The 24934-nt window shown below is 42.7% G+C and overlaps 1 protein-coding gene across 3 annotated transcripts in view; it reads left to right on the top strand.

Moving 5' to 3' along the window:
• Adamts18 (ADAM metallopeptidase with thrombospondin type 1 motif 18) overlaps positions 1-24934 on the top strand; it is a 127770-nt gene that overhangs the window by 37419 nt on the left and 65417 nt on the right. For 2 of the 3 annotated variants that reach the window (XM_033758039.1, XM_033758040.1), the window contains exon 4: positions 22604-22886. In XM_033758039.1, coding sequence (XP_033613930.1) covers positions 22604-22886 — 283 coding nt within the window. Of the gene's footprint in view, positions 1-22603; positions 22891-24934 lie in introns of all 3 variants that reach the window. The other variant, XM_010609479.3, reaches the window with a different exon arrangement.

Here is a 24934-nt window from a genome sequence, read left to right as displayed (position 1 = left end):
AAAAAAAAAAAAAAAAGGAAGAACATTCTCTTTAGAACAGAGTTCATCACTTGTTTGAATGTAATATCTGTGGGGTGATTATAAAGATGCAAACAAATGCAGAGGAATAATTAATGAGATACATTTATACTATAGGCACAGCATTCAGAAAGTCTCATATCCTATTGGTGTGTAGGAAAATAAAGCTTGGACTCCCCTTTTTCTATATATTTCGCTTGTATAAGAATAAATACACACAGGAGGATCTCCCTTTCCACACAGTTGATTTTTCTCCGTTCCTATGTCTAAATCAGATTCTAAAACTGTTTTTCTTTGTTACTCCCCATGTAGAAATAATAACACATTTGGATCTATATTTGGAACTATATGAGTATCTTAAAAGCAAGACAGGTTGGCACATGTTTCATGAACAAAGCTGGGAAACCCTTTAATGTGCACCTCTGAAAACTGTGTTGTTGGGGTCCACCTGATATGACTTTGGTTTACAAAATAAACCAATCTGCATGTTTTATGGGAGTTCTTGGAATCTTGATTTCCCCTGTGTGCTTGAATTTAGAACTTCCTCTTTGCAGGTTTTCTCCTGACCAATTGTTTTACCTTCAGCATTTGTTTTTCGATTAAGATTTTTACCTTCAAGAATTTCTTGCGGTTTTGGTCTGAAATGATTTTTCAACCTTGTGGTTCTGGTAACAACTTCCTTCAAAATTTATACTAATCATGTGAAACTGGTTCATAACCCACCCATATGGTGTCTGGAAATGGTTACTTTTTAAATGACTTGATGCTGAAGTGTAGTCATATTTTTGTAGAAAGGCTGTGATCTGTTTTTAATTTACAGCATTTTGAAGCCATATTGATATTTTTTCTGCTGATATTTCACATTTCCCTTAATGGCAAACATAGTAAGTTGATTAACCTCTTGGCTTCCCTCCCTGTCAAGTGGCAATAGCTTTATTTACCCAAATGGAATGTCTAGAGTTTCAACATACTTTAATTCTAGGTAAAAGTTGAGCTCGAGGGTGGCAGAGAGTTACAGATTATTGTGGCTCAGTGCTAGACCTTGATAGTCTATGGCTGGTGAAAACTCTGCTTTTGCCATACTGGCTGGGTGGCCTTGGATGTGTTCTTTAACTTCTTTTGAGGCATGGTTTCCTTGTCTATAAGATATTAATGGGATTTCCCCTTTGCTGCAGTCTTGTTAAGAGAGCCAAATGAGGTTAAGCAGCTTGGCAGCATGCCTGGCGCATCACAGTAAATGCTTCTGAAACTGAAGTACGAGTAAGGTAACCACGGTGCTAATGTTACTGGTAGTGGTAGAGTAGCAGTAATAACAGTTATCATTTGTGCTCCTATTCTCTATAGTGGATCTAAAAGGCTTTTCCAGTTCCAGAGTCCACAAAGTCCTCTTGTCACTCTCCGTCCCTTTGCTTCATTATTGATTTTTAAACAGTAATGCAGATGGCTTACCCTTCCGGAAGGCACAGCTCCCAACCTCCTCGGGCTGGCTATTGCATTAATCATGGCGATGCACAGTTACAGCTATGGAAAGGTGCCCAGTGCCGAGGGACCTGTGTGGAGACGCTCTAATGACCAAGCTGCAAGGTACTGAAAGATACCTTAGCTAGGTGAAGTGGCTCTTGCAGATGCCCTGTAGAAGGAAGTATGGCTGCCTTTGGAACCAAGGAGGCTGGTAAGATGGAGCCACACTGAGTGGGCAGCTGAGGGTTTTGGGGAGGCTGCAGGAGTCAGACCCCTGGGACTGGACTGTCCGCAACTTCGGCCTTCCCACAGATACCCCCACCCCCACCTTTCTCACTAGGCTCGCGGCACATGTGCTAACTTCTGCTTGGTTCACAAGGAAGTCGTATGCTAGGCACAGCTTCTGTTTTCTCTGAAGGTGAATCTCCCTGGGCCACCTTAGATCTCTTCTGATGTAGAGGCTCCCTCTGCCTGCCTCAGATCTACTTAGGCCAGAGATAAGATTGCTGTGAAGCTCTGTGGCAAGGGAGGATCACCCATACCCTCTATCGCCACTGTTTTCGCATGCGTGTGATTTTCTGCCTGTTGGGAGCCCAGATAGATATAGAAGGAACATGGGTTAGTGGCAGATGTGTAGAGGATTCTGTTGTCTGATAGCTTTGCTGCTTGTCATAGTGTGAGAAAGCGGGGTGAGCTCACCTGGGGATCCTAGGGAAGCACAGATGCTGGGGGACCAGCCCTCACCTGCTGAATTAGAGCTATTCAGTGAAGGAGAACCAGAAGAAATGAACACTCAGATGTCCTAAGTGTGTGTACGTACATGTATGTGGACAGATGTGCATGCATACAACATATGCTAGTGTTTCCGGAGACCTGTTCTTTTGTTGATAAAATGTCCTAGTCTTTTATTCATAAAATGATGTTGAGAGAAGATGGTACTTTGAGTTTTGTAACGACTGATTTAAGAAGAATTAAAATGCTAATTCTATGTCATTCAGCTACAGGTTTTATTCTCATGCTCTAAAATTCCAAAAATCTAAGAATTCTCTGCTTTTCTGTGCTAAAATTTTTTTTGGAAAATTCCCTTGAAAATCACAATTTGAAAAGGAATGCTGTTTTATTCATAAGGCAATTTCAAATGCTGTTTAATTCTCTGATAGGCCTCCCCCTGCCCCTTTCTCTTGTTAAGGTATTTTTAAACACAGATCAATTCCTTGTTACTCGTTTCTAATACCTAAGATCTGTTTTCTCTCTCCGCAAACATTCTCCCAAACGTTTCTTCTCTGATAATGCTAATGACGGACATTTGTGTGTGTACCAGGTCCTTGGTACTGTCCAGTCTTCACACCAGCCCCAAAATAAAGCTTTGTTATTTTCTTTTTCATCTTTTAAATGATAATCCTGAGGTTTAGGGGGGTTTAGTACCCTCACAAGTATCACTTAGCTAGTTTCCAGGATTTAAAACTGGGTCTAACTCCTCACGCATTCTGTGATTTTCAGCAGTTCTCCAGACACAAAGCAATAAGTATTCTGTAAATGCTCACACTTAAATGCACAGGACCACATTTTCCTAAGTGAAAAGCCCTTTGGAATTTGGACCTTTAAGCTCTCATTCTCTCCCCACCAAATGACAGCTGAAGATGTATTTTATTGCATAATGATACCAAATCTGATGGATTCCGGTGGTTAAATCTGTATAATGAAGTTGATGGTCTTGGAAAACAAAATCCTCATAAATCATGTGAATCCCTGTTAACGTGAATCAAATGTCTCTGCAGCCATGTGGTGGGCCCTGGTCAGGACCAATTGAAAATGGTGCAAACCGGGGATGAGTGAATTCTGTGGGGTGGACATGATCCCCATGTGCAGCTTACATTAGACGGCCAATATTTAAAGAAAGATTAGGTCTGGAGCAAGAGTCACATCAGAGGCCACTAGATTATAATAGGCTTGGCCCATGGAGGTGTTTTAGTGGGCTGGTACTTCTCAGTCTGTTGGGCTGCTCTAACAAAATGCCATGAGCTGAGAAGCTTATCAACAGTAGAACTTCATTTCTTATTGTGCTGGAGGCTAGAACTAAAACAGTTCAAGGCACTGATGTGATCAGTGGTCAGGTTATAGAGAGCACCCTCTTCCGGCTTGCAGACTGCTAACTTCTGGCTGTGCCCTTGTGGAAGGGCAGCTCCCTACGGCCACTTTTTTAAGGGCACTTAATCCATTCACATGCTGTTATGACCTAGACCATCCCATCAAGCAGGTGATGAGAAGAATTTTGAGGGACCCTGTAAATGTGCCAACCACAAGGGCTGGGTTACAGAGTCGAGAGCACTGTCCACTGGACTACTGAATCTCAGTGCAAACAGCCTCATCCTTGATGGCTCAAGCCTGCCTGGGTCCCATTTTGGGTGACTGCACACCCCAGGCAGCCTCTCATTTTTAGAGCTTGGCATTAGGCGTGTAGCCCAGTAATGACTGCACTGAACTGGACAGGAAGGTTGGACATCAGGTTATGGGCAGAGTGCAGCTACTGTACTACCTTGAGCAAGCTGCATCCTCCATGGTGGCCAGGTGGTTCCTGGGAACTCTCTTAGATTTTAAGAACTTTGAATAAGATCCATCAAAATGTGGCTGACTTTTGGCAAAATTGTGATCAACCCATTATACCTTTGTTGGTACCCATTGATTTGAGTTCATTTTTTTTTTCCTTTAGCAACTACCAGCTCTTTTAGATACTATGAGCTTTCTGTACCATCTAAACATCCCCTCTGCCAGCCCATTCATCGAGTCAACATAAACAAGGATTTGATACCTGGGTCTGTGCCTCCAAAGTAATGCTAGTTAGACTTACTAGTAAATGAAGTACCATATTATTATTGTACCAGAAGGGTATAATTTTGGTACCTGGTACTTTTGCACAGGGATCTACCATCTGGAATATAAATTCCATCAAAACAGTGGCACTCATTTACTCAGCCTGTTGTCATGATGCCCATTCTAGGCCTGGACTTAGGGATTCAATAGCAAGTGGACGGAGGTGCCTACCTCTGGGAGCCCATGCTCTAGGGGAGGGGCACGAGCCATGAGCACAGGTGTTTGTACACAGGGTTATGAAGGAAAGTAGAGCAGGGGTGAGGTGTGGGAAGTGGGAATTTCATGCTGGGTGTTCAGGGAGGTTCTGAGAGCGCCACCTGGGCAGGGGGAAATGGGGCTGAAAACCAAGTGGGGAAAGTTTCTACCCAGTAGGAGCAGAACTTAGGCCCACATGGGACATCGCACCTGGCGTCTTTTGGGACCAGTCATCAGGCCAGTGTAGGTGGTGCTCAGTTAATGAGGAACAAGCATTAGGAAATGAAGTCAAAGAAGAAGGGGTGAATTCATATCATGCCAATCATGAAATTTGCATGACGCCCCAGGTAGATCATGGTGAGAGCTTCATGTGTCACTCTAAACTGGACCTGAGCCAAGGGTTCTGAGTAAGGAAGGAATGACCTCTCTTGTCTTTGGCTGTCTTCTTCCCGTGACATTACCATTGTGTCTGGCATGTAATACATGGTAAACAGTTTGACTGAATAATTTTCATTATTTTGTTCAATTTTCTCTATAATTCCGGGCATCTTTAAGGTGACACTATCTGTGAATGTAGGTAATCAATGGAATTCCTCCTCGCCTCCTCCTGTTTCTCCTCCTCCTCTTCCTCCTTTTTTCCCTCCTTTTCTGCTGCTCCTTTTTTTTGGGGGGGTATCTAGTTAATCATAATATGTGTTATATTTTTCAGAGTGGGGCACCTCTAATTTGCCAAACAAACTTCTCTTCCCATGGAATTCCAAGGAATTCTTTCATGAAGCTCTTTGTAAACCCAGAAAGTGAAGTATTAGTTGTTCTGAAATGAGCTCCAGAGTCCTCTTGCCTGCAAAACAGTACCTTGTCTTTCCATTCAACTTGAAACCAAATACAGTTGTTGTTGTTATTGTTATTATTTTTACATAATCTCATTATTTATAATCCCAGAATACTATATATCTTGTTCATAAACTTCCTGGTGGTACTATATTGGAAGCACTCCAACAGTTGCTTCCTATTGACATTACTGTGTCCCACCTCGCTTGTCACTAGCCTCTTTGTCACCAGCCTCTTTTAATCTTATACAGCACTGAGAAATTATGAGAGCTTGGTTCCGTTCCATTCCGTTCCTTTCCTTTCTTTTCCTTTTCCTTTTCCTTTTCCTTTCTCTTTCTTTCTCTCTCTCTCTCTCTCTCTCTCTCTCTCTCTCTCTCTCTCTCTCTCTCTCTTTCTCTCTCTCTTTCTCTTTCTCTTTCTCTTTCTCTTTCTCTTTCTCTTTCTCTTTCTCTTTCTCTCTCTCTTTCTCTTTCTCTTTCTCTTTCTCTTTCTCTTTCTCTTTCTCTTTCTCTTTCTCTTTCTCTTTCTCTTTCTCTTTCTCTTTCTCTTTCTCTTTCTCTTTCTCTTTCTCTTTCTCTTTCTCTTTCTCTTTCTCTTTCTCTTTCTCTTTCTCTTTCTCTTTCTCTTTCTCTTTCTCTTTCTTTCTCTTTCTCTTTCTCTTTCTCTTTCTCTTTCTCTTTTTGTACTGGGAATCAAACCCAGGGTCTCAAACTTGACAAGCAGGCACTGTGCCACTTAGCAACATCTCCAGCTAGAACTTGGTATCTAAATCTGTCACGTTTCTCTTCCAAAACATACATGCATTTAATTTCTACTTGTAAGTGGACAGAGATTCTGGGTTCCAGAAGTGGCTTGATCTTTAGATTAAAAAGGGAGAGAAAATATGAATATGTGGAGTCATTGGATTATTGGATAGAATTGATAGAAAGATGGAGGCATGATGTGTAGTGGCATCATCTAATGTAGTTGGTGATAGCCTAGTGTGGCGTTTTCCGGTAAATTCTCTCTAAATGGCCCCCCAGAGCTTCATGCAGTAGTAGGTAGAGCTTTATGGGGGTAGCTAGACCTGGTATATGTGGTGCTGGGATTAAGGATATGATACTGGCATTGATTTATGGTCTGATGCCAGGGTTAAGGGTGCCCTTCCCTGGGTGTGAGTGCTATGCACCCTAAGGGTAGGTAGCCTGGATAGAAATAAGGGACAGAAAGAGGGCCGATGTAGTTGCTTGCTGCGTCTTTGCTACTTTGCTGCTTCTGCCCTCCATGAACTGTTTCTCCTCTGTGATGCCCCTCTGCCATGCCTCCCTGCCTCGGAGCCAGCCAACTATTGACTAAAACCTCTACAAACTGTAAGCCAAATATAGCTTTCTTCCTTTAACTTTGTGTGTTGGTTATTTTGTCTCAGCAACTAGAAAAGTAAGAGAGCCAGTTTGAGCAGTGGCTTCGATATTGGACAGGGCAGACTGCAGACCTCATAGGATGAAGCCGGGAGGGTTGAGTGACCCTTCGCTGTGATCTAACACCAGACCAAAGATGCCTTCTGTGAGCAATCGCCTATAGGAGAGATCTGAGTACTTTCCTTAGATTCTCTTCTGTTACTAGCAGGCCCTTGTAGAGCTGTCTCTTACTTCTATTTATTTACTCCATCTTTACTATCGTTGTAGTTGTCACTTACAGAAACCCTCTCAATAGCTCCTAAAGGGCTATTGTTTTTCATCCTCTAAATTCACCCCCCACAGCACAGCTACTGCCTTCTCCCTTTTTAAAATCTACAACAAGTCTACAATTTTCTCAATACAAAGCTCAAAGCTCTCAACTTTAATGAACACAGCAGCATTTGTGTCCTTTGTGCTCATTTGTAAGAGTCTGTCTCTTTCAGTGTCAGCTAAATGTAATTTTTGCTAATGTTTTTACTTTAAATCACATGTGGGCATGTGTGGTCTTTTTAATGTTTAGGGCTGCTAAAGAATCTCCTCACTCCATTCCCAGGAGTGTGTGCATGCTGGGGCACACATGCATTCTACTCTTGACAAAGTCAAACAGCTGCAGGCCACAGAGCTCCTCCCCCATCACCTTGGTACCCTCACCTGGGGCTCCTCCTCCCCCTACCCCTCCTCAGCTACCTGGTTCTGTAAAGGCTGATCTTGGATATGCCCTCCTGTAAAAATCCAAGAGTGTGTTAGTCTCCCTTCACTGGTCTCCAAGCTGCTGGGTCATGGGGTTCTTTCAGAAGGGGGCTGTCTCATAATGTCTGTGTAGCCCTTGATCTCCATGGTCAGAAACCAGGCACCCTCAGGGCAATGGCCTAAGGGCTCATCCCTTAATACCCAGGGCCTTGGTCAATGTTTAGCCCATTATAAATATTTAGCATTTGTTGAATGAACTAATCTGACAGTTGTATTCTGTCATGAAAGTTTTCCAGACTACCGCTCCCTGGCAAAAAGACAAAAAACAGAAAACAAGAAAATGGTAACAAAGCCAAACCAGATCCCTCACTTAGATTATATACCATTTGTGGAACTAGATACTACAAAGATTGGACTACTCATTTTTATTTGTTATTGTCATATCCCTGATTGTCCACCTGATGACTGTTTCATTTAGTTGGCTAATGCTGGTTTCATAGAAGCTGCTGTAGTTTTTAAATTTTATTTTTTATTTTTGTTAGTACATGTTTACAGTACATCACAGTTAGTCATTGTAAGCAGTTGATACATGTGCATAACACATCTTAATGTTAAGTGAAATAAATCAGACACAAAAGGTTAAATATTGGGTCGGGGGATTTAGCTCAATGCTCAAAGTCCTGAGTTCGATCCCCATTACCCCCCCCAAAAGTTAAATATTGCATGACTTCTCTTATATGAGAAACTCAGTAATTTAAAGAGCAAAATAAGAGACAGATAATAGGACACATGGAGATAGACTTTTTGCAAATGGGAAGTAGAAAGAAGTAAGAAGCTGCTATCTTGCCTCAAAAGCACCATGTGGGCATTCATTATTCATTCCGTTTTGCATCAGGCAGTGGCCCTAATGGGAGAAGCTGGTGATAAAAAATTATGCTAGAACTTACAAGGTACCCCCTCTGTTCCCTTGAATGCTGCTCAGAGAAGATAACCAGTCAGGAACTGCAGTATTTTCAGTGACGCTATAGGTGGAATTGGCCATTTGGCACTGATGTGCAGCAGGCTTCCTTCTCAGTGGGTCACACATGTCAGTGCCTTTGATGCACAGAGCAGCTGGTGTCCTTCTCTTGACCTCAGGAATGCTGAAGAAACTGAGGCACAAAGGATCCCTTAATCCCCCAAGGTCACAAGCAGTAGAGTCCGAATTTGAACCCAGACACCTGGTTCTGGTCTGTGGTAGGACCACAGTGCTATCTAAATTATGACTTCAGGAGAGCTGGTTTTGATTTGATGATCAGGGAAGAGCTGAGTGGGTGAATCCAGCTTTGTAGATCATGGGGCTTCCAGTGCCTGACTGGAGAAAGCCAGAGACAGGTTGAGCAAGTTTGAAGAAAAGTAGAACAGCTGGCCTGCCTGCCTGCCTGCCTGGGGGTGGGCATAGTGGTGAGAGATGAAGCCAAGAGGATACAGGAGCAGGTACCAGATTTCTCATTCATGCCATGTAGATGTGTCTGCAGCCTGCAAGTGAGGGAGGCAGTCATCAGTTAAATAAACTACTGGATAGAAGAGGCCCAATTTTACACACAGTCTTCGTTGTTGACTGACAAATGCAAGATATTGGCTGTCATCTCTACTTGCATGTTAGCGATGGTTGGAGAACCAGAATAAAGCTCCTCTATCCTCTGGCAGACATTTAAGAAGTCAACATTCTGCTACTGATTTTCTTACTGTGATCATGATAAGCCACTGAGATGCAGCCTGTAATCACTGCTTTCAAGGAAACTCATGACAGCAGAAGCGATTGTCTTTAAAGTACTTCACATTAAGATACCAGAATGGGGTCTGGAGTGGTTTGCAGTGAGAGCTGGCATGGCCAGAGCCTGGAGGAAGCTGCCTGTGTGTGAATGTGCCAAGGAGCGCACATACTGAGATCTCCGCCTAGCTGTCCCTCTGCACCGGTAGCCTGGGAACCTAGACACGCTTAGTTTGTTGAAATCCAATTTACCCCATAATGATGGTGACCTTGAGCCACGTGATGTTTTGAAAAACAAAAGGCTGCGTGACAGCCTCATATATAGCTATCTGACGCGCATGGAGATGAGCCAGTTCAGTGAGAAAGCCACTCCTCGTCTTCCTGCCACACTCTGCTTGCAATGGAAGAACACTTACATGAGGGTTGTTCAGCAGGAGGCCAAGGAAATCTCTGGAGGGTATGAGGGAAACTTGGAAACGCTCACACACTCAGTCATCCCCTCAGGTATATGCTAGGAGTTAACAGCATATGCCCTAGCCTAACATCCTCTCTTATTTATGAAGCTAAATCTGGATGGAGGGCATCAGATTAATTCAATGCATGCAGCCCTGTGCTATTTTTGCCCCTGGCTTCCTCCCTCCCTCAGCCCTAGCATCTGTTTGGAGTGGCAGTTTGGATGCTACAGAAGGTGAGCACAGTTCACAGAACACAAATGTTTATCAACGTGCAGGCTCTGTAGTTTGTTTCTGCATAAAGACACCAAGAATTTGCAAACTCACAGACCCCACAAGGTTAAATAAACTATGTTTCTCATCCAAACTTCTAAGAAAGCTGTGTTTAACTGGCTGCTTGCTGTTCACAGTGATCATTCATGGATTTCTTAATGCAGACTTTTTATCATCCAATGTACTTTTTGGGTGGAGATATATATATATATATCTGTCTAAGCAAAACTAATAAGAGAAGTCTGTGTTATTCTCATTTTAGAGATGGGGAAACTAAGGCCAAAGGAGATAATGCAAAGATTTTATGGAATAGAGTCAGAATTTGAATCTAGGTCCCAACTCTAAATTCAACTCTTTTTTTCCTTTACTTAATCTAGCACCTTCCTACATACTTTGAGATTTTTTTTCTTTAATAACTACATTTGTATGTGCCAGAGTTAGCTTTCTCTTGGGAGATCTGGCAGATAGAAAAGAAGGAAAAAAATGGCTCAGCTAGAAAGGCGTGTCTCTTGCATAACACATCCATCCAATATAGGCTGGATTGGAGTAAAGGTCACAAAGCCAAGTACCAGCAGGTGCCAGGCTAAGAGGTGAGAGGATTTTGTACTGGAGAACTCATGCCACATACAGGGAAGCCACATCTTAGCTCCTGCCTTGGACTTGTAAAACACAAACTTTGGATTCTCTTGAAAAACTGGATGAAATCACAATATATTGGGTTCAAATTACTATGTGGAAATAATGTAAACACAGAGAACAGGCAAAGTTTATGAATGGTCACGTTAGGCCAAAAGGTATAAATGTGTAGTATCTATTCTAGACAATTGGTTTTCAAACTCGAGGAGTTTGAATTCTGAAAGTCTGGGCTGGACACAAGGTTTGCATCTTTCAGTCTTGTGTTCAGCAAGATGAAGGTAGGCACTGAGAGTCCTGCCTGGATGCAAATGCTACATAGCATCATCAGCAAGCCCTTGTATTGCTAGGTGCATCCCAGGCTCTTGGGGGAGTTTGCTGTCTTGTGCAGAAATTTTATGTTACATCACAGTAATTTATCTGTGGATCTTCCCAGATGAAAAATGAACAGAAAAGTGTAGATGGACCCTCCTTGAATCAAGTCCAGTCTTTTCATTTATTAGAAAAGAAAACTGGATTCTAGGTAAACTGTGGATGCGTCAGAAAGAAAACTGGATATTGTGAAGCTTTGGACATTTCATTTTTCTTTCTGGGTCCCATTTCCTTCCTCTGTAGAATCAGGAAAGTGGACTGCACAATTGCTACAATCCTGTAATCCTATGATTATTTTCCCTGGTTTTACCTTAAGGTAGAGGTTCCAGAGGGGCAAGAGAAAACAAATAACTGAGGATAACTGGGACCAGCCATTTCCAACACGGTAATTCTCCGTGGTTCTTCCACAGCGTCCCTGAGTGAGCTTGGAAAATCCTGCAGCCCCTCTGTGCAGCTCTCCAATGGGTTGGTGCCACGTGGTATACTCCATTGCATCTCTAACAGCAACTCACCAGCAAGGCTTCCAGCTCCAGCTGTCTGTTTAGCAAATGAATGCTGTCAGTTCCACAGGAGGCAGGGCCGAAGGGGAGGAGAGCTTGACATAACCCATCACCACTACAGAAACAAGTAGAAACATATGTCTCTCTGATGGTATGCATCGGCAGGCAGCAGCCTTGGGAACATAGGAGCGCCCCTTATTCCAAAAAAGATTGCTCTACTCTCTTGCAAATGTAACAGACGTGATTTATGCAGTTCCACTAGGGTACAGGAAGTATGTCAACTGTTCCTTCTCAGAAAGTCACTATTGTCAGCCAACATCTATTGAAAAACAATTACATAAATTCCTTACCATCCACACTTAGAAACCAAATTCTGGAACTTAAATAGCAAGAGATACTAAGAATTAATTGATCATTGATTCATAGATTGCGCAGGGTTAGAGTTTTGATAGTGAGCAGTATTAATTTTATGGAACATTTACCAAAATATGACTGAGTTTTAGACTTAAATACTTGAACACTTGTATTTGTGATCTTTAGCCTTTTCAGTAAAAAATCGGAGGCAGAGAATGCGTAATAGGAATTGATAAACTGGAAATTAGGTAATGTGTGCTCACTATACAAATTCCCATTGTCTAAATGTGTGTCTTACTTCACAGTACTGCCAGACGGAACGCAAAGTGTGAAGTGATTGCATCATTTACTGCTGCAGGGCTGCAGAGAACCCCTCTCCTGTGAGGGCTGGCCGGTTTTCTGTAACAGAGATTGGTTCCTGTGGCTTTTCCCTTCACAACCTGCAGCTGCTCCTCGTTGTGTAAGGGTTCAAATGTTATCCTCAGAGGGGTCCGCCCTTCCTCGGTGCTCCCACGGAGCTTTGTGTGTTCCCTCATTCGTGCCGCGTGATTGGAACGTAATCGTGCCAAAGCCTCTGAGTCCTGAAGGCGCAGAGTCAGATACAGTGTTGCTTCCGTTTTGCCAGGGATCCAGAACACGGGGAATGAAGGAGAGAGGAGGGAGGCAGTACCCTCTGTGATAGGTTTTACCATGCAGAACAAGATGGTCTGGAGGCCAATGGTTCTGCACATTGGGATGATGAACTGGGAAAGGGAGATTTCTGATTAACTGACTGAAAGTCTCCTGCATTAGAAGGGTTGCTTACAGGTGGGCATCGGTGTCTTGCCTATTTTCATGTCTCTCCTAGCACCAAGCATGTTGCCTTCTTTGTAGAATGAATTCCACGGATATTTACAAAGCATCTACCGCATGCCAGACAATTAACATGCAGAATGAGCAAAGGACACATACCCAGACTTCATGTAGCTACCCGGAGGAATGGCAGTAAACACACAAGAAAGCAGCTCCAGGATGGACTACCACATACTAATAAGGACTGAGATAGAAAGTGGCAAAGTCTGTTTTATGTTGATGGGGTGGTTTGAAGAGGTGGGCTTTGGGGAAAAGCCCAGATGAAGTGAGATTTCCAAGGGGAAGTGTGTCCTAAGCACAGGAAACAACAGACACAAAGATTCTGAGACGAGTGCTTGGTTTTCCTGTTTATGAAACGGCAGTGGAGCCAGTGTAACTGGTACTCACTTAAAAAGAAAAAAAAAAAAAAAAAAAAAAGGTAAGAGAGATAGAGATGCTATAGTGTCTACCAGTGGCTAGATTTGGATGGGACTTCAGAGTGGCTTGAATCTGTATCTGTTTGTCAAGAATTCATTCTGTAGTAATACAGCATGAATATGGCTTGTTTCATGTGATGCTTTAGAGAAACAACTATGGAGCAGGAAAGAATGGCATCTGTTATGAGGGAGCTGAGCTAGGAGGCCACTGCTGTCTTCTGGGGCAGTGCACGACAGAAAGAAAATAAGGAAGGGAAGTGACAGGCACTCCAGGGATCAGTAGTGCCTAAATATTTGTGTACATTCTTAACTGCACACGGTTGCATTCACTCCGACGTCTTTTTCAGCAAAGAGGAATTAGCAGTGGTATGCATACATTGGGTTTGTGAAAATCTCATTATAAAACGCAACTTAGATGGATATGAGTTGGGACCACTTCCTTTCAGGCATCCCAGGATACTGACATGAGAAGAGGAAGGATGTCATCTGCAGGCACAGCATCAAATCCTGGAATGGTCTAGGGAGGAAAGTCCAGCTCGTGATCCCATGTAAAGTTCAGGCAAAGACCGGTTTCCACTAAATCGAGACATGCTTGCCATCTTGTTGGTTCCTCACAATTAACCAACTGCTGTGATGGCAGCCGTGTGTTCCATGGAAGCAACCTTCAGCTTCCTTGGAAATGATCAGATTCTCAAGAGAAGGTCAGACTGAAGAGGACTGTGTATCAGCTTCCTTCGCCGCCTCTTTCTGAACTAACCACTTGTAGGTCATGCGCCTTTGATACCTGTCCTTCTCGTTGATGGTCACAGTGTATTTATTTGTCTGGTCGACGGACTAGGTGAGTGTGTGTTCTCCTTTTCATCATCTGTGTCCTAAAGATGTGTGGACAGACAGGACACCGTGTGGCTTTTGCAAAGCAGAACAGTCCAGCTCTGCCGGGAAAGCACTCAGAATACACTAGTCGGGAAGAAATGAGAGCCTCGCAGGGTGAAATTGGAACTAGACGAACAATGGCCGGTAGGGCCGCATTTCAGAGAATGGTGGTAGATGACAATCAGCAGAGTAACTTCCTCAGCATCACAATCAGTCGCAGTGCCTTTTCCTTCTTTACACTATCTGGTATGAAAATTGAGACAGAAAGCCCACAGCCTTAGGGGTCTGAGTTTAACCATTTGGCTTCAGCCTTCATTTCTGAGAAAGACCTGAGTTTACTTTATCCGTTTGATATGGAGAAAAGAATCCTAGGGAGCTGGTGGGAGGCGGGACGTACAAGCCATACCTGAAAAGCCTGGTATTTACCAAGCAGTGTGGATATATATCCATCCCACCTCACATTCTTCTGAGTCCTAGTGGAATGTATGTTTGGCGGTGAGGGAACGCTTAGTAGTCAGATAGCCAAAGTTAGCGGGTGATAGAAAGTACCTACCAGATTGAAGTACTGTGAGAGTCAGGTGAGATTTTGCAGAGAAGGTGTTTTGTCAGTGTCTGGCCCTTCGGAAACACTGCTTTGTCCCTCCAGGTGGTCTGATAATGGAATGTAAGAGGAAGAGCTGGAAAGGTTCTCTTCAGCCTCTCTTCCTTACAGAGCAACTTGTAAGTGTTAAAACACAGGTTATGACCGCCTGTGAAAGCTATGCATTTATGAGCAGAGAGGCATTTAATTTTTAATCAGTTTTAAAATTATATCTTTATAATGAACATATGAACTATTTTCATATTGATATAGAGTTATTAAAAATGGAGGTTTTGAGTTTTGAGTTTTATGCTGCATTTACTTATTTTTTTTGGTAGTACCGGGGCTCAAATTCTGGCTCTGTATAGCCAAGTGACATCCCTAGTCCCCATCATTTAATTCTGTGCCAAGGTTTCACTAAGTTGCCCAGGCAGGACTCAAATTTGTGATCTTCCTGTATCAGCTGCTCTCAGTGCTGGTACTTCAGGCTGTCCTACTGTATCCGACCAAAAATAGTTTCTTCAAAGCGTCTGACTTTGAGAGAATGGACAAGGGGCAGGATCTGCCTCACCTTCCAAACCAGTGAGCTGTTGAAGTCATTAAGCATTTGTTTCAATAAAAATATTATTAATTGCCTGAATAAATGAGCTCTACCATATGCTCTTAGTACCTGTTAGGAGCTGCTAGAATGACATACTGTGTACTACTTAAGACAGTGGTTGTGCAAGTGGTTTGAGGAAGGGACTGAATGTATTTATCTTAGTGTCAGGAGTATAAACAGTTTCTTATGGCCAAAGATGTGTTAATCTTGTTTCAGAGCCAAATTTTGTTAGTGTCCATGAAGGGAAAGGATAATTCATGCTGAACATTCTGAAGTGTTTGAACCGTTGAACATCCTAGGCAAGGGCAGAGAAGAGAGACAAGCATTTGGTATGGACGTCTGCAGTGAGATTTTGGAACTTTTCTTTCTAGTTTCCCATTTTCAGTGTGCTTCAGAAAGCCATGGAGACTCTACCCAGCCGAGGTCAGGAGTCACCTGGATTAATCACCTTTCTCCAGAGTTGCACCTGCATGGACTACAGACAGTCCTCAGTGAGCCTCTGTGGAAAAGCCTTGGTGGGCCTTTGCCTGTCCTATCTATCTTGACAGATGGCCAGCATGAGACCTAAGAGCTCTGGTCCTTGCTCATGATCCACCCTGCCCTGTTTCTCCCAGCAGGGTCCAACCGTTTATATTTTCAGGCCAATTAAAAGCATCCCTTTCTCCAGGATGCTGATCAGTCCTAAAGGACATATCGCCTCTTTTCAGAGGAGAGGGGAAGGCAAGAGATTACGGGTACACAGTGTGCTAAGTCTGGATCTAAACACTTGAGCCCTGGACATTCTGGATGTGAAGTTAATACTCCCAAGAAGGGGCCTGGAAGAGGAGCAGCCTAGCAAACTGCTCCCCAGCTGTACCCATTCTTTCCCATCCCAGCAAAACAAACAGACCAGTCCAAAGTGAAGCCTAGAATCCCTGCATTAAGTAACTCTCCTATGTTAACAAAAATCGTGATTTCTTCATCTTTGACTGTCTTCACTTACATTCACAAGAATTTAATTAATGTGCCTTCAAGCCTTGCTTAGCCCTTTCATTGTTTTTCTCCATTAACTGAAAGAATATTTATGCCACTCTCCAAAATTTCAGGTCCCAAGTGAAGAGAAAAATTGTAATATAAACACATCTCCTATAAGAAAGGCCTGTTTTTCTCTGCTTTGCTCCCCAAATAACCAATCATCATAATAAAAAAATATATGTACTGAGTGTTACCACAGCACCAGGGACTGTCTTTAGCACTTAAGAGTATGAACCAGTAAATTCTCTAAAAAAATCCTTTAAGAGCAATTACTATCTATAAAAAAGGCCAAAAACCAAGACCATACCAGAACCACTACAAGCATATATTGCAGGGACAGTCTACCGGGCCGTTTCCAATGGAAGGAGAGCAGTGTGGCCAGGACAGGGAGAATCTTTTCTAGTGGTTGGGAGGGGTTTACAGAAGCTGAAGTGGGGTTGAGTGAGGTAGTAGCTAGGGATTGGAAGAGCATGTGATGTTTCTAGGACATCACTAGTGGCTTGTGACATCACTAGTCACCAGGAGGTAGTGAGTATCAGGTCACTTTCTTGTTGGGAAAAGAGGCATGATGGGAAGAAGAAGGCTGTCCTTTAGTGGGAGTAGCCATATTTAGGTGAGAAGCAGGGCATTATGGGAAGGGAAAGGCTATTCTTTTTATGTAGCAACCATTTTAAGGCAAGGGAAATCTAACACTATTCACATTTTACAGACTAGGAACTTGAGTATCAGTTTGGAAACATGCCGGAGAGATATGGGCAAGGTTGAAAGAAGCAAGTCAATATTATAGAATTGACACTGTGGGGCTCTCAATAGCTCCATGCCCCTCCCCAGGCTGGAAACAGTTGAATATTAATATAATCTGATTAAATTTGGACTGATTGTCCCTGACAGTTGTCTATTAAACTTTCAGCATGCTTGCAGATCCAAAGAAAAAAGATTTATATTATATTTTCTAGAACAGAGAACTGAGAATGGTTATTGTATTGGTCTGTTCTCAGGGAATAATAGTATCAGTTTTTTTTCTCCCCAGCCTGATCAGTGACCCAAAGGATGCTGCTCATTCTTATCTGGTGCTTGGCTAACAGTTTTTGATGTACAAGTCCTTAATTATCTGTTACAGATACAATACACTCTATTTTTTTTTTCCTGCTAACATTTACTGAGACGTTTACAACTCAATGCAGTACTGATGAATGTTCAGAACCATCGAATCCTTGAAAACTAGAAATACTTATACTCCCATTTCACAGATGAAATAAGCAAACAGGAGTTCAGAATGCTTGAGTCCAGCTAGTAAGCAGCAAGGCTTAGCTTTTACCTCTAAACCATTTTAGTCGAACATTTCTCTTATCTCTTTGCCTGTGTGTCATTCCATCTTATCTTAGTAATTCTTGTTGTTTCTGGACATCCTCGTGTCAGTGGTTGTGCTCACTGAGACAGTTTCTCAGCCTTTCCGTTTTAGTTTTTCATTTCTTTGATGTTTCTTTCCCTCCTCCCCCACCCACCATGCCTGAATGCTGGATTTCTGGTTCATGTTGACTTTCACTTCCAAAAGCCTTTCACTTATTTGGAGTGGAGACTTCTCCTTTGGGTTGTCCTTATACATGCTGGGCAACAAGCCAATCATTTATTCTTCTGGGCTGTGGTTTTTTTTAGAAAAGCAAAACAATCTAGACTGAACTAACTGCACCTTTTCAAGTTACTGTGGTTAGGTTGAAAATTTAAAAGTGAGAAAATTTGATTATCAGTGACTACATATGTGTGTCTTTATCAGTATTTTTCTAGTTGGTCGGTGGGGGCTACTTGTATCTCTTCTTTACGTTTTACCCTAAAAGTAAAACAGTAATGATATTGTCCACGGGGTCTTTTATAGCATTTCTTCTTAAGATTCATCTTTAAAGATTTACATATATTATTCCGCTGGAAGTTCTGGTTTAATTGCAGCACATATCATTACAATAGCCCCTTAAGTCATTTAATGTTTTGATTATTTAATAGGTATAAATCCTGGGATATAAGTTGCCTAAGACATGTACCCTACCTTTGAAGAGTTTATATCTTCCTAATTTTCATTGATTTTTCAAGCTGTTCACAACAAACTTTTTAAAATTAATTGTGCGCTCATACCACCCCTAAATTAGTCGGGAATTTATGGAATCCATAGTTTCTTATTTCCTGTTAAATCTAAATTGTTTTTTTAGAAGACTATGACAGTCTTGACTGAAATAACAGCATTTCTTGGACTTCAGTGAAATTGAAATAAGACCTGAATGTAGGATATTTCAGAGAATGAATTGATAGAAATTTCATAAAGTGTGATTTATACCCAATGGGTATAAATCTTTGAGAATTATTTTTGCCCTTGGAATCTAATACAGGAAACAATTGCTAACAAGACACACTTATCTCCCCTTTAAAAGTCTCAAGTGGCCGAATATCTAAGTAGAATAATGACTTGTGGTCAGTATGCACTTCATTTTTCAGTTTGCCAAGTTGTGTGATAAATTCTCTGTATTTAAAATTGGGAAAGATTGGCGCACTTGGAAGGCATCCATCGCCTGTGTGCAGGTCTTTCTAGGCAGCACCTGGTGGATAGCAGCCCCGGGTCTTCACCTCTGGGTCCCTTACCCTGATCTTTTCCTTCACACTGTGTGTACACAGGAGTATTTCATTTTTATTTGTGATGTTTACTTCTTTGATCTTTGCTTTTCCCGTTAACTGGAAGTTACACATAAGCAGATGGCTCCTTTTGTATACACTGGGTTGAAGCTATATGTATATATGTGGTTGTATTTCAGTATTTTTCATCGAGTTAAGCCAGAAAAGGAGTATTTTTCTTCCTTAATATCTAGTGGTGTTCAAGTCATACTTTGTTATTAAGAAGTATTTTGGATTTTTGTCCTTGACACTTTCCACTGCTATATGTGCAGCTAGTGTTACTGTCCCGATATAGAATGATAACTTTTACTGCTTTTTCAATACAGAAATTTCTTCTATACATTTAAGTAGCCTGTAGTTAGCATTAAACAGGAAAAGAATAGAAAGCTTCCAAACCGGTTAGTCCAGTCTAGGCACTTAAGTGGCCTAAGCCTTTGATATTCCTTGAAGCCCGTAAGGAAGTTAGTAAGGCTGGAGGGCTTTCAAGGATAATTCATGCTTTTCCCCTTTAACTACACACTCTGTCTGTGGGGGGCTTTTAATGGTGTCTTTTGTCCTCTTGCAGCTTGGAAGGGGGTGGCAGGATGTGGTTGAGAAGGCCCTGTTCAGGGAAAGGAGCACCTGAGTTTCCCCTGTGCTTCTGACTCAGTCTTTTTGTCCCTGGTTGTGAGGTTTTTCGTAAAGTATTGTGAGTTCCTTTGTCTCACGGCCTGGAACTTTTCGATTCCCAGTTCTGGTTTTCTCTCCTGATGCTGGCAAACCCTCAGCCTGCCCTGCATCTGATACATGTCTGCAGCCTGAAAAGCAAACGTTCATTGGCTGATGATCTGCGATGTGCACCAGGGGTGCCTGGGTGGCCCTGGCTGTCAGAGTGCGTGGAAGTCCTAGGTCAGGGGAATGGTGGGAGGGTTGCATCGCGTGTTTCCTTGTCAGAGAGGGACATGAAGCCACCCAACTGGTGTGAGATGATTCAGAAGTCAGAAAGATTAGTTCCAGGAGCACTGTTTCTCTGAAGACTTGGTGCTGAAGCTAAGGCCGTAGCCTAAGCACGAGAAAGCCCAGCAAGTTGACTGGAGCAGGAAAAATGCAGGGGGAGAGGAAGCGTGTGTAAAAGCCAGTGTGTGTGCAAGGATTTGATGGATTTAAAGAGTGAAAGCAGGGTCCTGTTTAAAATGGCATGAAGAGGAGAGACGGGGGACAGATAAGACTAACAGGGTCTGCAGGCCACAGATTGGTCAGAAACTTGGGGTCCAAGGACGGAGATTAATACCAGAGCACGTGGTAGGATTTAAATTGTTTTGGGTGAGAAATCTGGCTGATGTGGGGAGACCAGATTGGAGAGATCAACTGGGGTGTTGGGGACAGGGTGGGCTCCTCCGGCGTATATCCTGGAGATATGGAAGGCAGGATTTCTAGGATGGTGGGATTTTACTTAATTTTTTGAACTCTTGCCTACTGATTCTCTTTGTTCATAATCTCCATGATTATGAACTGTTTTGTTTAGTGTGTGTGTGTGTGTGTTTTAATGCCGATAGCTAGAATAAGACCAGGCTTTAGATGTTCAGCATGTGCTTGGGGAATGGGCCTATCTGTATTGGTGCCCAGATTCTATATGTGTGAGTGCTATAGTCCATAATACAGTCTCCCAGAGGGTGCCAGGTGTGTGAGGTGGCAGGAAAATCAGGACCAGCCCCTGTGTTCTGAGATTTCCTTTAGGGATGAGAAGCAGAATTCTCTGATACTGCCTGCCCACCCTGCCCACCCCACATGTTGTCTTAGGTAGCCACTGCACTGCCTGGTGACCTGCCTCTGCCCCAAGACTCCACTCTGCTTTTAGCCCCGTGGTTGTGGACTTGCACACCTTTGTTTTCACAGTAAACCACACAGTGTGTTTCTCCTGAACGGTTGTGCGCCTGTTTTCAGACACCTGTCTGGTCCTCAATATTTGTAGATTTAGTCACTCATCATCATCATCAGTCATCTAAATTGCTGCAGTCTAGAGTATATAAAGGACTTCGGCAGTGGTTATTTCATCTCTCCTTGTAAAGTAATCAGGGCAGGAAGAAATATCCCCACTTTGCTCATGAAGGTAAGGGCTAATGCATTGGTGCATGGCTTGTTTGTATATTGTAATAATTGCCTGGGTGGTTAAAGAAAAAGAAAAGCAGACACACCAGTCACGTGGAAAGTGGTTTTGATTTTAATGGTCTAGGGTTTTACTTGGGACATTGTGACTGTGCTTCTGTTTAAGGTGCCCATGTGATACTGATGTTCAGCAAAGTTGAATCACTGGCCCATGTCACTGCTTCTCAGATGTTAATTGGCGTGCAAATGGCACGTGCAGAGTCAGGTTCAGTGGGGGTAAGGTGAGACCCAAGATTTGTGTGCCTAACAAGCTCCAGTGTGAGACTGAAGTTCCGGCTGCAGACCACACTCTCCACAGGAAGACTGGGAGCCAGGGAACTCTGACACCCAGAGAAGATAGCGTAGCCTGTGCTGAAAGTCAAGGGTGCATTGTGGCTTCAGAATCAGGCACAATTTGTGTTGTGCTATGTACGTGAAAGGCGAAATTGTACCAGGGTGGGCTCGCCGGGCTAGCCAGGCTTCCCTCCTCCTTGACAAAGCAATATATCTCTTTGCAATAGTGCAGCTCATTGGATTCCTCAGACCACTCATTAGGGATAATCCCTCCTTCCTTGGCCATCCCCATTGATACTTTTATTTAGAACTTATGAAATCAAGATGGAAGCTTTTATTTTCATTACCCAGGCTGTGGACTCCTTTAGAGTGGGGGTGTTTGTGTATTATTATTTGGTCCAGTGCTTATGAGTTACTGCCGGGCATAGGTAAGTGGAATATCCCATAGCTTGGACCTTCAGGCACATGGATCAAGATTGGTGGCCTTGCTGAGCATACAGTTTAATGGTAGAGTGTGTGCTTTCCATAGGTAAAGCCATGGGTTCAATCCCCAGCACCACCAAAACGGGCACAATCTGTAGCCTCTTTGTGAAGAGCAATGGCTCAGAAGGTAGAGTGCCAACACTGGTTTCTCACCTAGGCTCAGTTTTGGCCTCTGTAAAATGGGAGTAATGATGGCCACCCTTGATGGTACAGATAAAAATGAAATGATAGATGTAAAGTATTGGGCATGGTAAAAAATACAATATTTTTAAAAAATGCTATTATAGCATTGCCATTATCCCCCTCATCATACTTCCCCTCACAACACAATTATTCCACCATTCTTGAAACTTCTGGAAGAAGTCCTGGAAGTGGTCTTTCTTAAGTGTCTGCAGTTGAGCTGTCGTGGCTGGCTTGATGTCCTGAGTCGATTCAGAACGTTTATCTTTCATTTTATTTTGACTCTGAGAAGATCCAGAAGTCACACGGTGCCAGATCCGCTGAATAAAGTAGAGGAGGACGTGCTGTCATGTTTTTATTTGACAGAGATTGCCGTAAACATTTGAAATTCAGGACATCAGGCTAGCCAGGGAAAGACACTCAGGAAAGAGAACTTGCGGAACTGCTTCACAAAGCAAGGACGATGGGATAAGTGTGTTCACAGCAAGAGGAAGTATCGTGAAGGGAATTTATAGGAATGTATCTTTTACTGCAATGAATTTTTAAAAATTCGTGGTATATCTTGACCATACCTCGTAGTTTATACAGTGCCTGCCCACAGGAAATAGTTAATGCAGGTTTGCTGAAAATCAACCCAGGAAAAGGGCTGCATGGAATCCTGAATGTGCTCTCTGTGTTTGGCTTTCTAGTCGGGTCTCATAAGGACACACAAAAATGAATTCCTCATCTCACCGTTACCTCAGCTGCTGGCCCAGGAACACAACTACAGCACCCCTGTGGGCCACCATCCCCATGTACTGTACAAGAGGACAGCAGAGGAGAAGGTCCAGTGGTACAGTGGCTACCCTGGCCCCAGCCGGACTTACCCCGGTCACTCCCCAAGTCACACTCCCCCTGCATCCCAGAGTGCAGAGACAGAATCCCACCGTCGAAGGTGGCAAAAGCAGCATTTTTGTGGACGACGCAAGAAATGTATGTAAGGAAACATTTTCTTGTTCTGTTCTTAGATGGGCTTCAACATGTTTTTCTGAGTGTTGTTGGGTGTGCTGCTTTGCGGGTTAAAATGGATTATTCCTGGCCCCCACTGCAAGGGAGTCCTGGAGAAGGACTGAGTAATCATTCTTGCCACACCAAAGCTGGATGATCAGTGTGACTGGGTTGACTAGGAAAGATTTAGATACGGTTTCTTTTTTGTTCTGTTAGCATCTCGGCTCTTTAGCCACAGGTCCCAATCTTGTCTTGGTTTCTTCTGTGCTCTTGGGGAAAGCATAAAGACTTCTAGTGATGAAAGATTTCAGAGGCTAATGTCTAGGTATGGGTGGATATTCTTTGGGGCACGTGAAGAAGAGACTTCTTGGGAAACAAAGACATTGGATCACGAGGGCAGGTGGCTATGGAAAACTAGGAGCCTTGGGAAGGCTTTGCGATCCAGGCACAACCTTTTACATCCTCCAGATCAGCAATGTCCAACAGAAATGTAATGCAAGCTTTGTTGTAATGTTAAATTTTCTACACATTTAAGAAATTTCTTAAATGTTAGTTTTAATATCATTTTATTTAACTCACTGCATACAAATTATTTTCTGAACATAATACCAATATAGCAAATTACTGAGAGATTACAGTCTCTTTTTATATTACAATTTAGAAACTCAGTGTATTCAATTTCAATTCAGGTGGTATAATTTAATCAGACATACTTAATCTGTTATTGAAATTTTAGGGGCCAGGGATTTAGCTCAGTGGTTCCGCCACCTGGCTAGCAAGCTCAAGGACTCAAGTTCAATCCCTGGTACCAAAATAAAGATAAATAAATTAATTAATTAATTAATTTTAGAAGATCTAAGGTTGAAAAAGTAGATTAACATACTCTAGTTGCTCCAAAGGTACTGCCAAGTTTTTCAGTATCTGAATCAAGTGTTGCATTTTTAATTTAACTTCAGTGAAACAAAAGAATTCAGTTCACCAGCCACAGGCAGTGGCAAATGGTACTGAACTGGACGGCCTGGCCAGAAAAGAATTCACAGAGATGAGGAATGGACAACACTGGAATGTGAGTCAGAGCAACGTAGAGACGTGAGTGTCTCTGTTGTTGCAGTTCTTTTCTGGTGGTCCTGAACTGTTCTCATTAAGGACATCCATTTAGCACCTGTCTGTTGCAATCTCTGTAGTAATAGTATGAATGGTAATAATGATAGTTATAGGGCTGATGATATATATTTGATACGAGACATCAAACTTATCTTATTTTTTTTCCCCGTACTGGGGATTGAACTTGGGTCTTTGCGTTTGCGAGGCAGGTGGCGGCAACACTGAGCTAAATCCCTGGCCCAAACTTATCTTTAAGTCAGTCTCATGAATGGGTGAGTATCATCCACTTCTTATTGAAGAGGCAACTGAGATCCAGGGTCACATGTGAACTTGTGGTGACCATGAGTTTTAAAATTAAATCTGGATGATTTACTCTTGTTTCATTCTTTGGAGAGCTGGCATAACTGTTCAGGCTACACCAGTTGTTACAGTAGTAAAACATTTCTACACTGGCTCAGTGCAGACCCGAGATTCTTCGGTGCTCTTGTTTCCAAGGTGCTCTTGGATTGTCACTGTCCTTTAACAAAAGGTGCCGTGGCTGTCACAAAAGGAGCTTGCTCAAAAGCCACAGCGCACAGAATCCATTCCGTGGAGTGGGTGCCATTTATAATGTTTGATGTTGCTTTAATATCGCCCCTGACTTTGCTGTTTCCCAATAACGAAGTCAGTGTCTGTTTGAAGAGTCTTTGTGACTACTTACTAGGTGTTGCATTTAAGTCCATGTTGATGAAACAAAAGTATGAGACATGGGCAGTGTTTTAGAGTTCACATTTTTAGTCAGAACATAAAATATGCAAACTGCATGCCTCTAATCCTAGTGCTCTGGGAGACTGAGGCAAGAGAATTGCAAGTTTGAGCCCAGTGTGGTGATTTAGCTACTTAGCAAGACCCTGACTCAGAAAAAAAAAAAAAAAAAAAAAAAAGGAAAA

The sequence above is a fragment of the Fukomys damarensis genome, unplaced genomic scaffold, assembly GCF_012274545.1.
Source record: "Fukomys damarensis isolate Sample0158 unplaced genomic scaffold, DMR_v1.0_HiC HiC_scaffold_32, whole genome shotgun sequence".
Classification (NCBI taxonomy): domain Eukaryota; kingdom Metazoa; phylum Chordata; class Mammalia; order Rodentia; family Bathyergidae; genus Fukomys; species Fukomys damarensis.
This window is presented reverse-complemented; position numbering and strand designations above follow the sequence as displayed.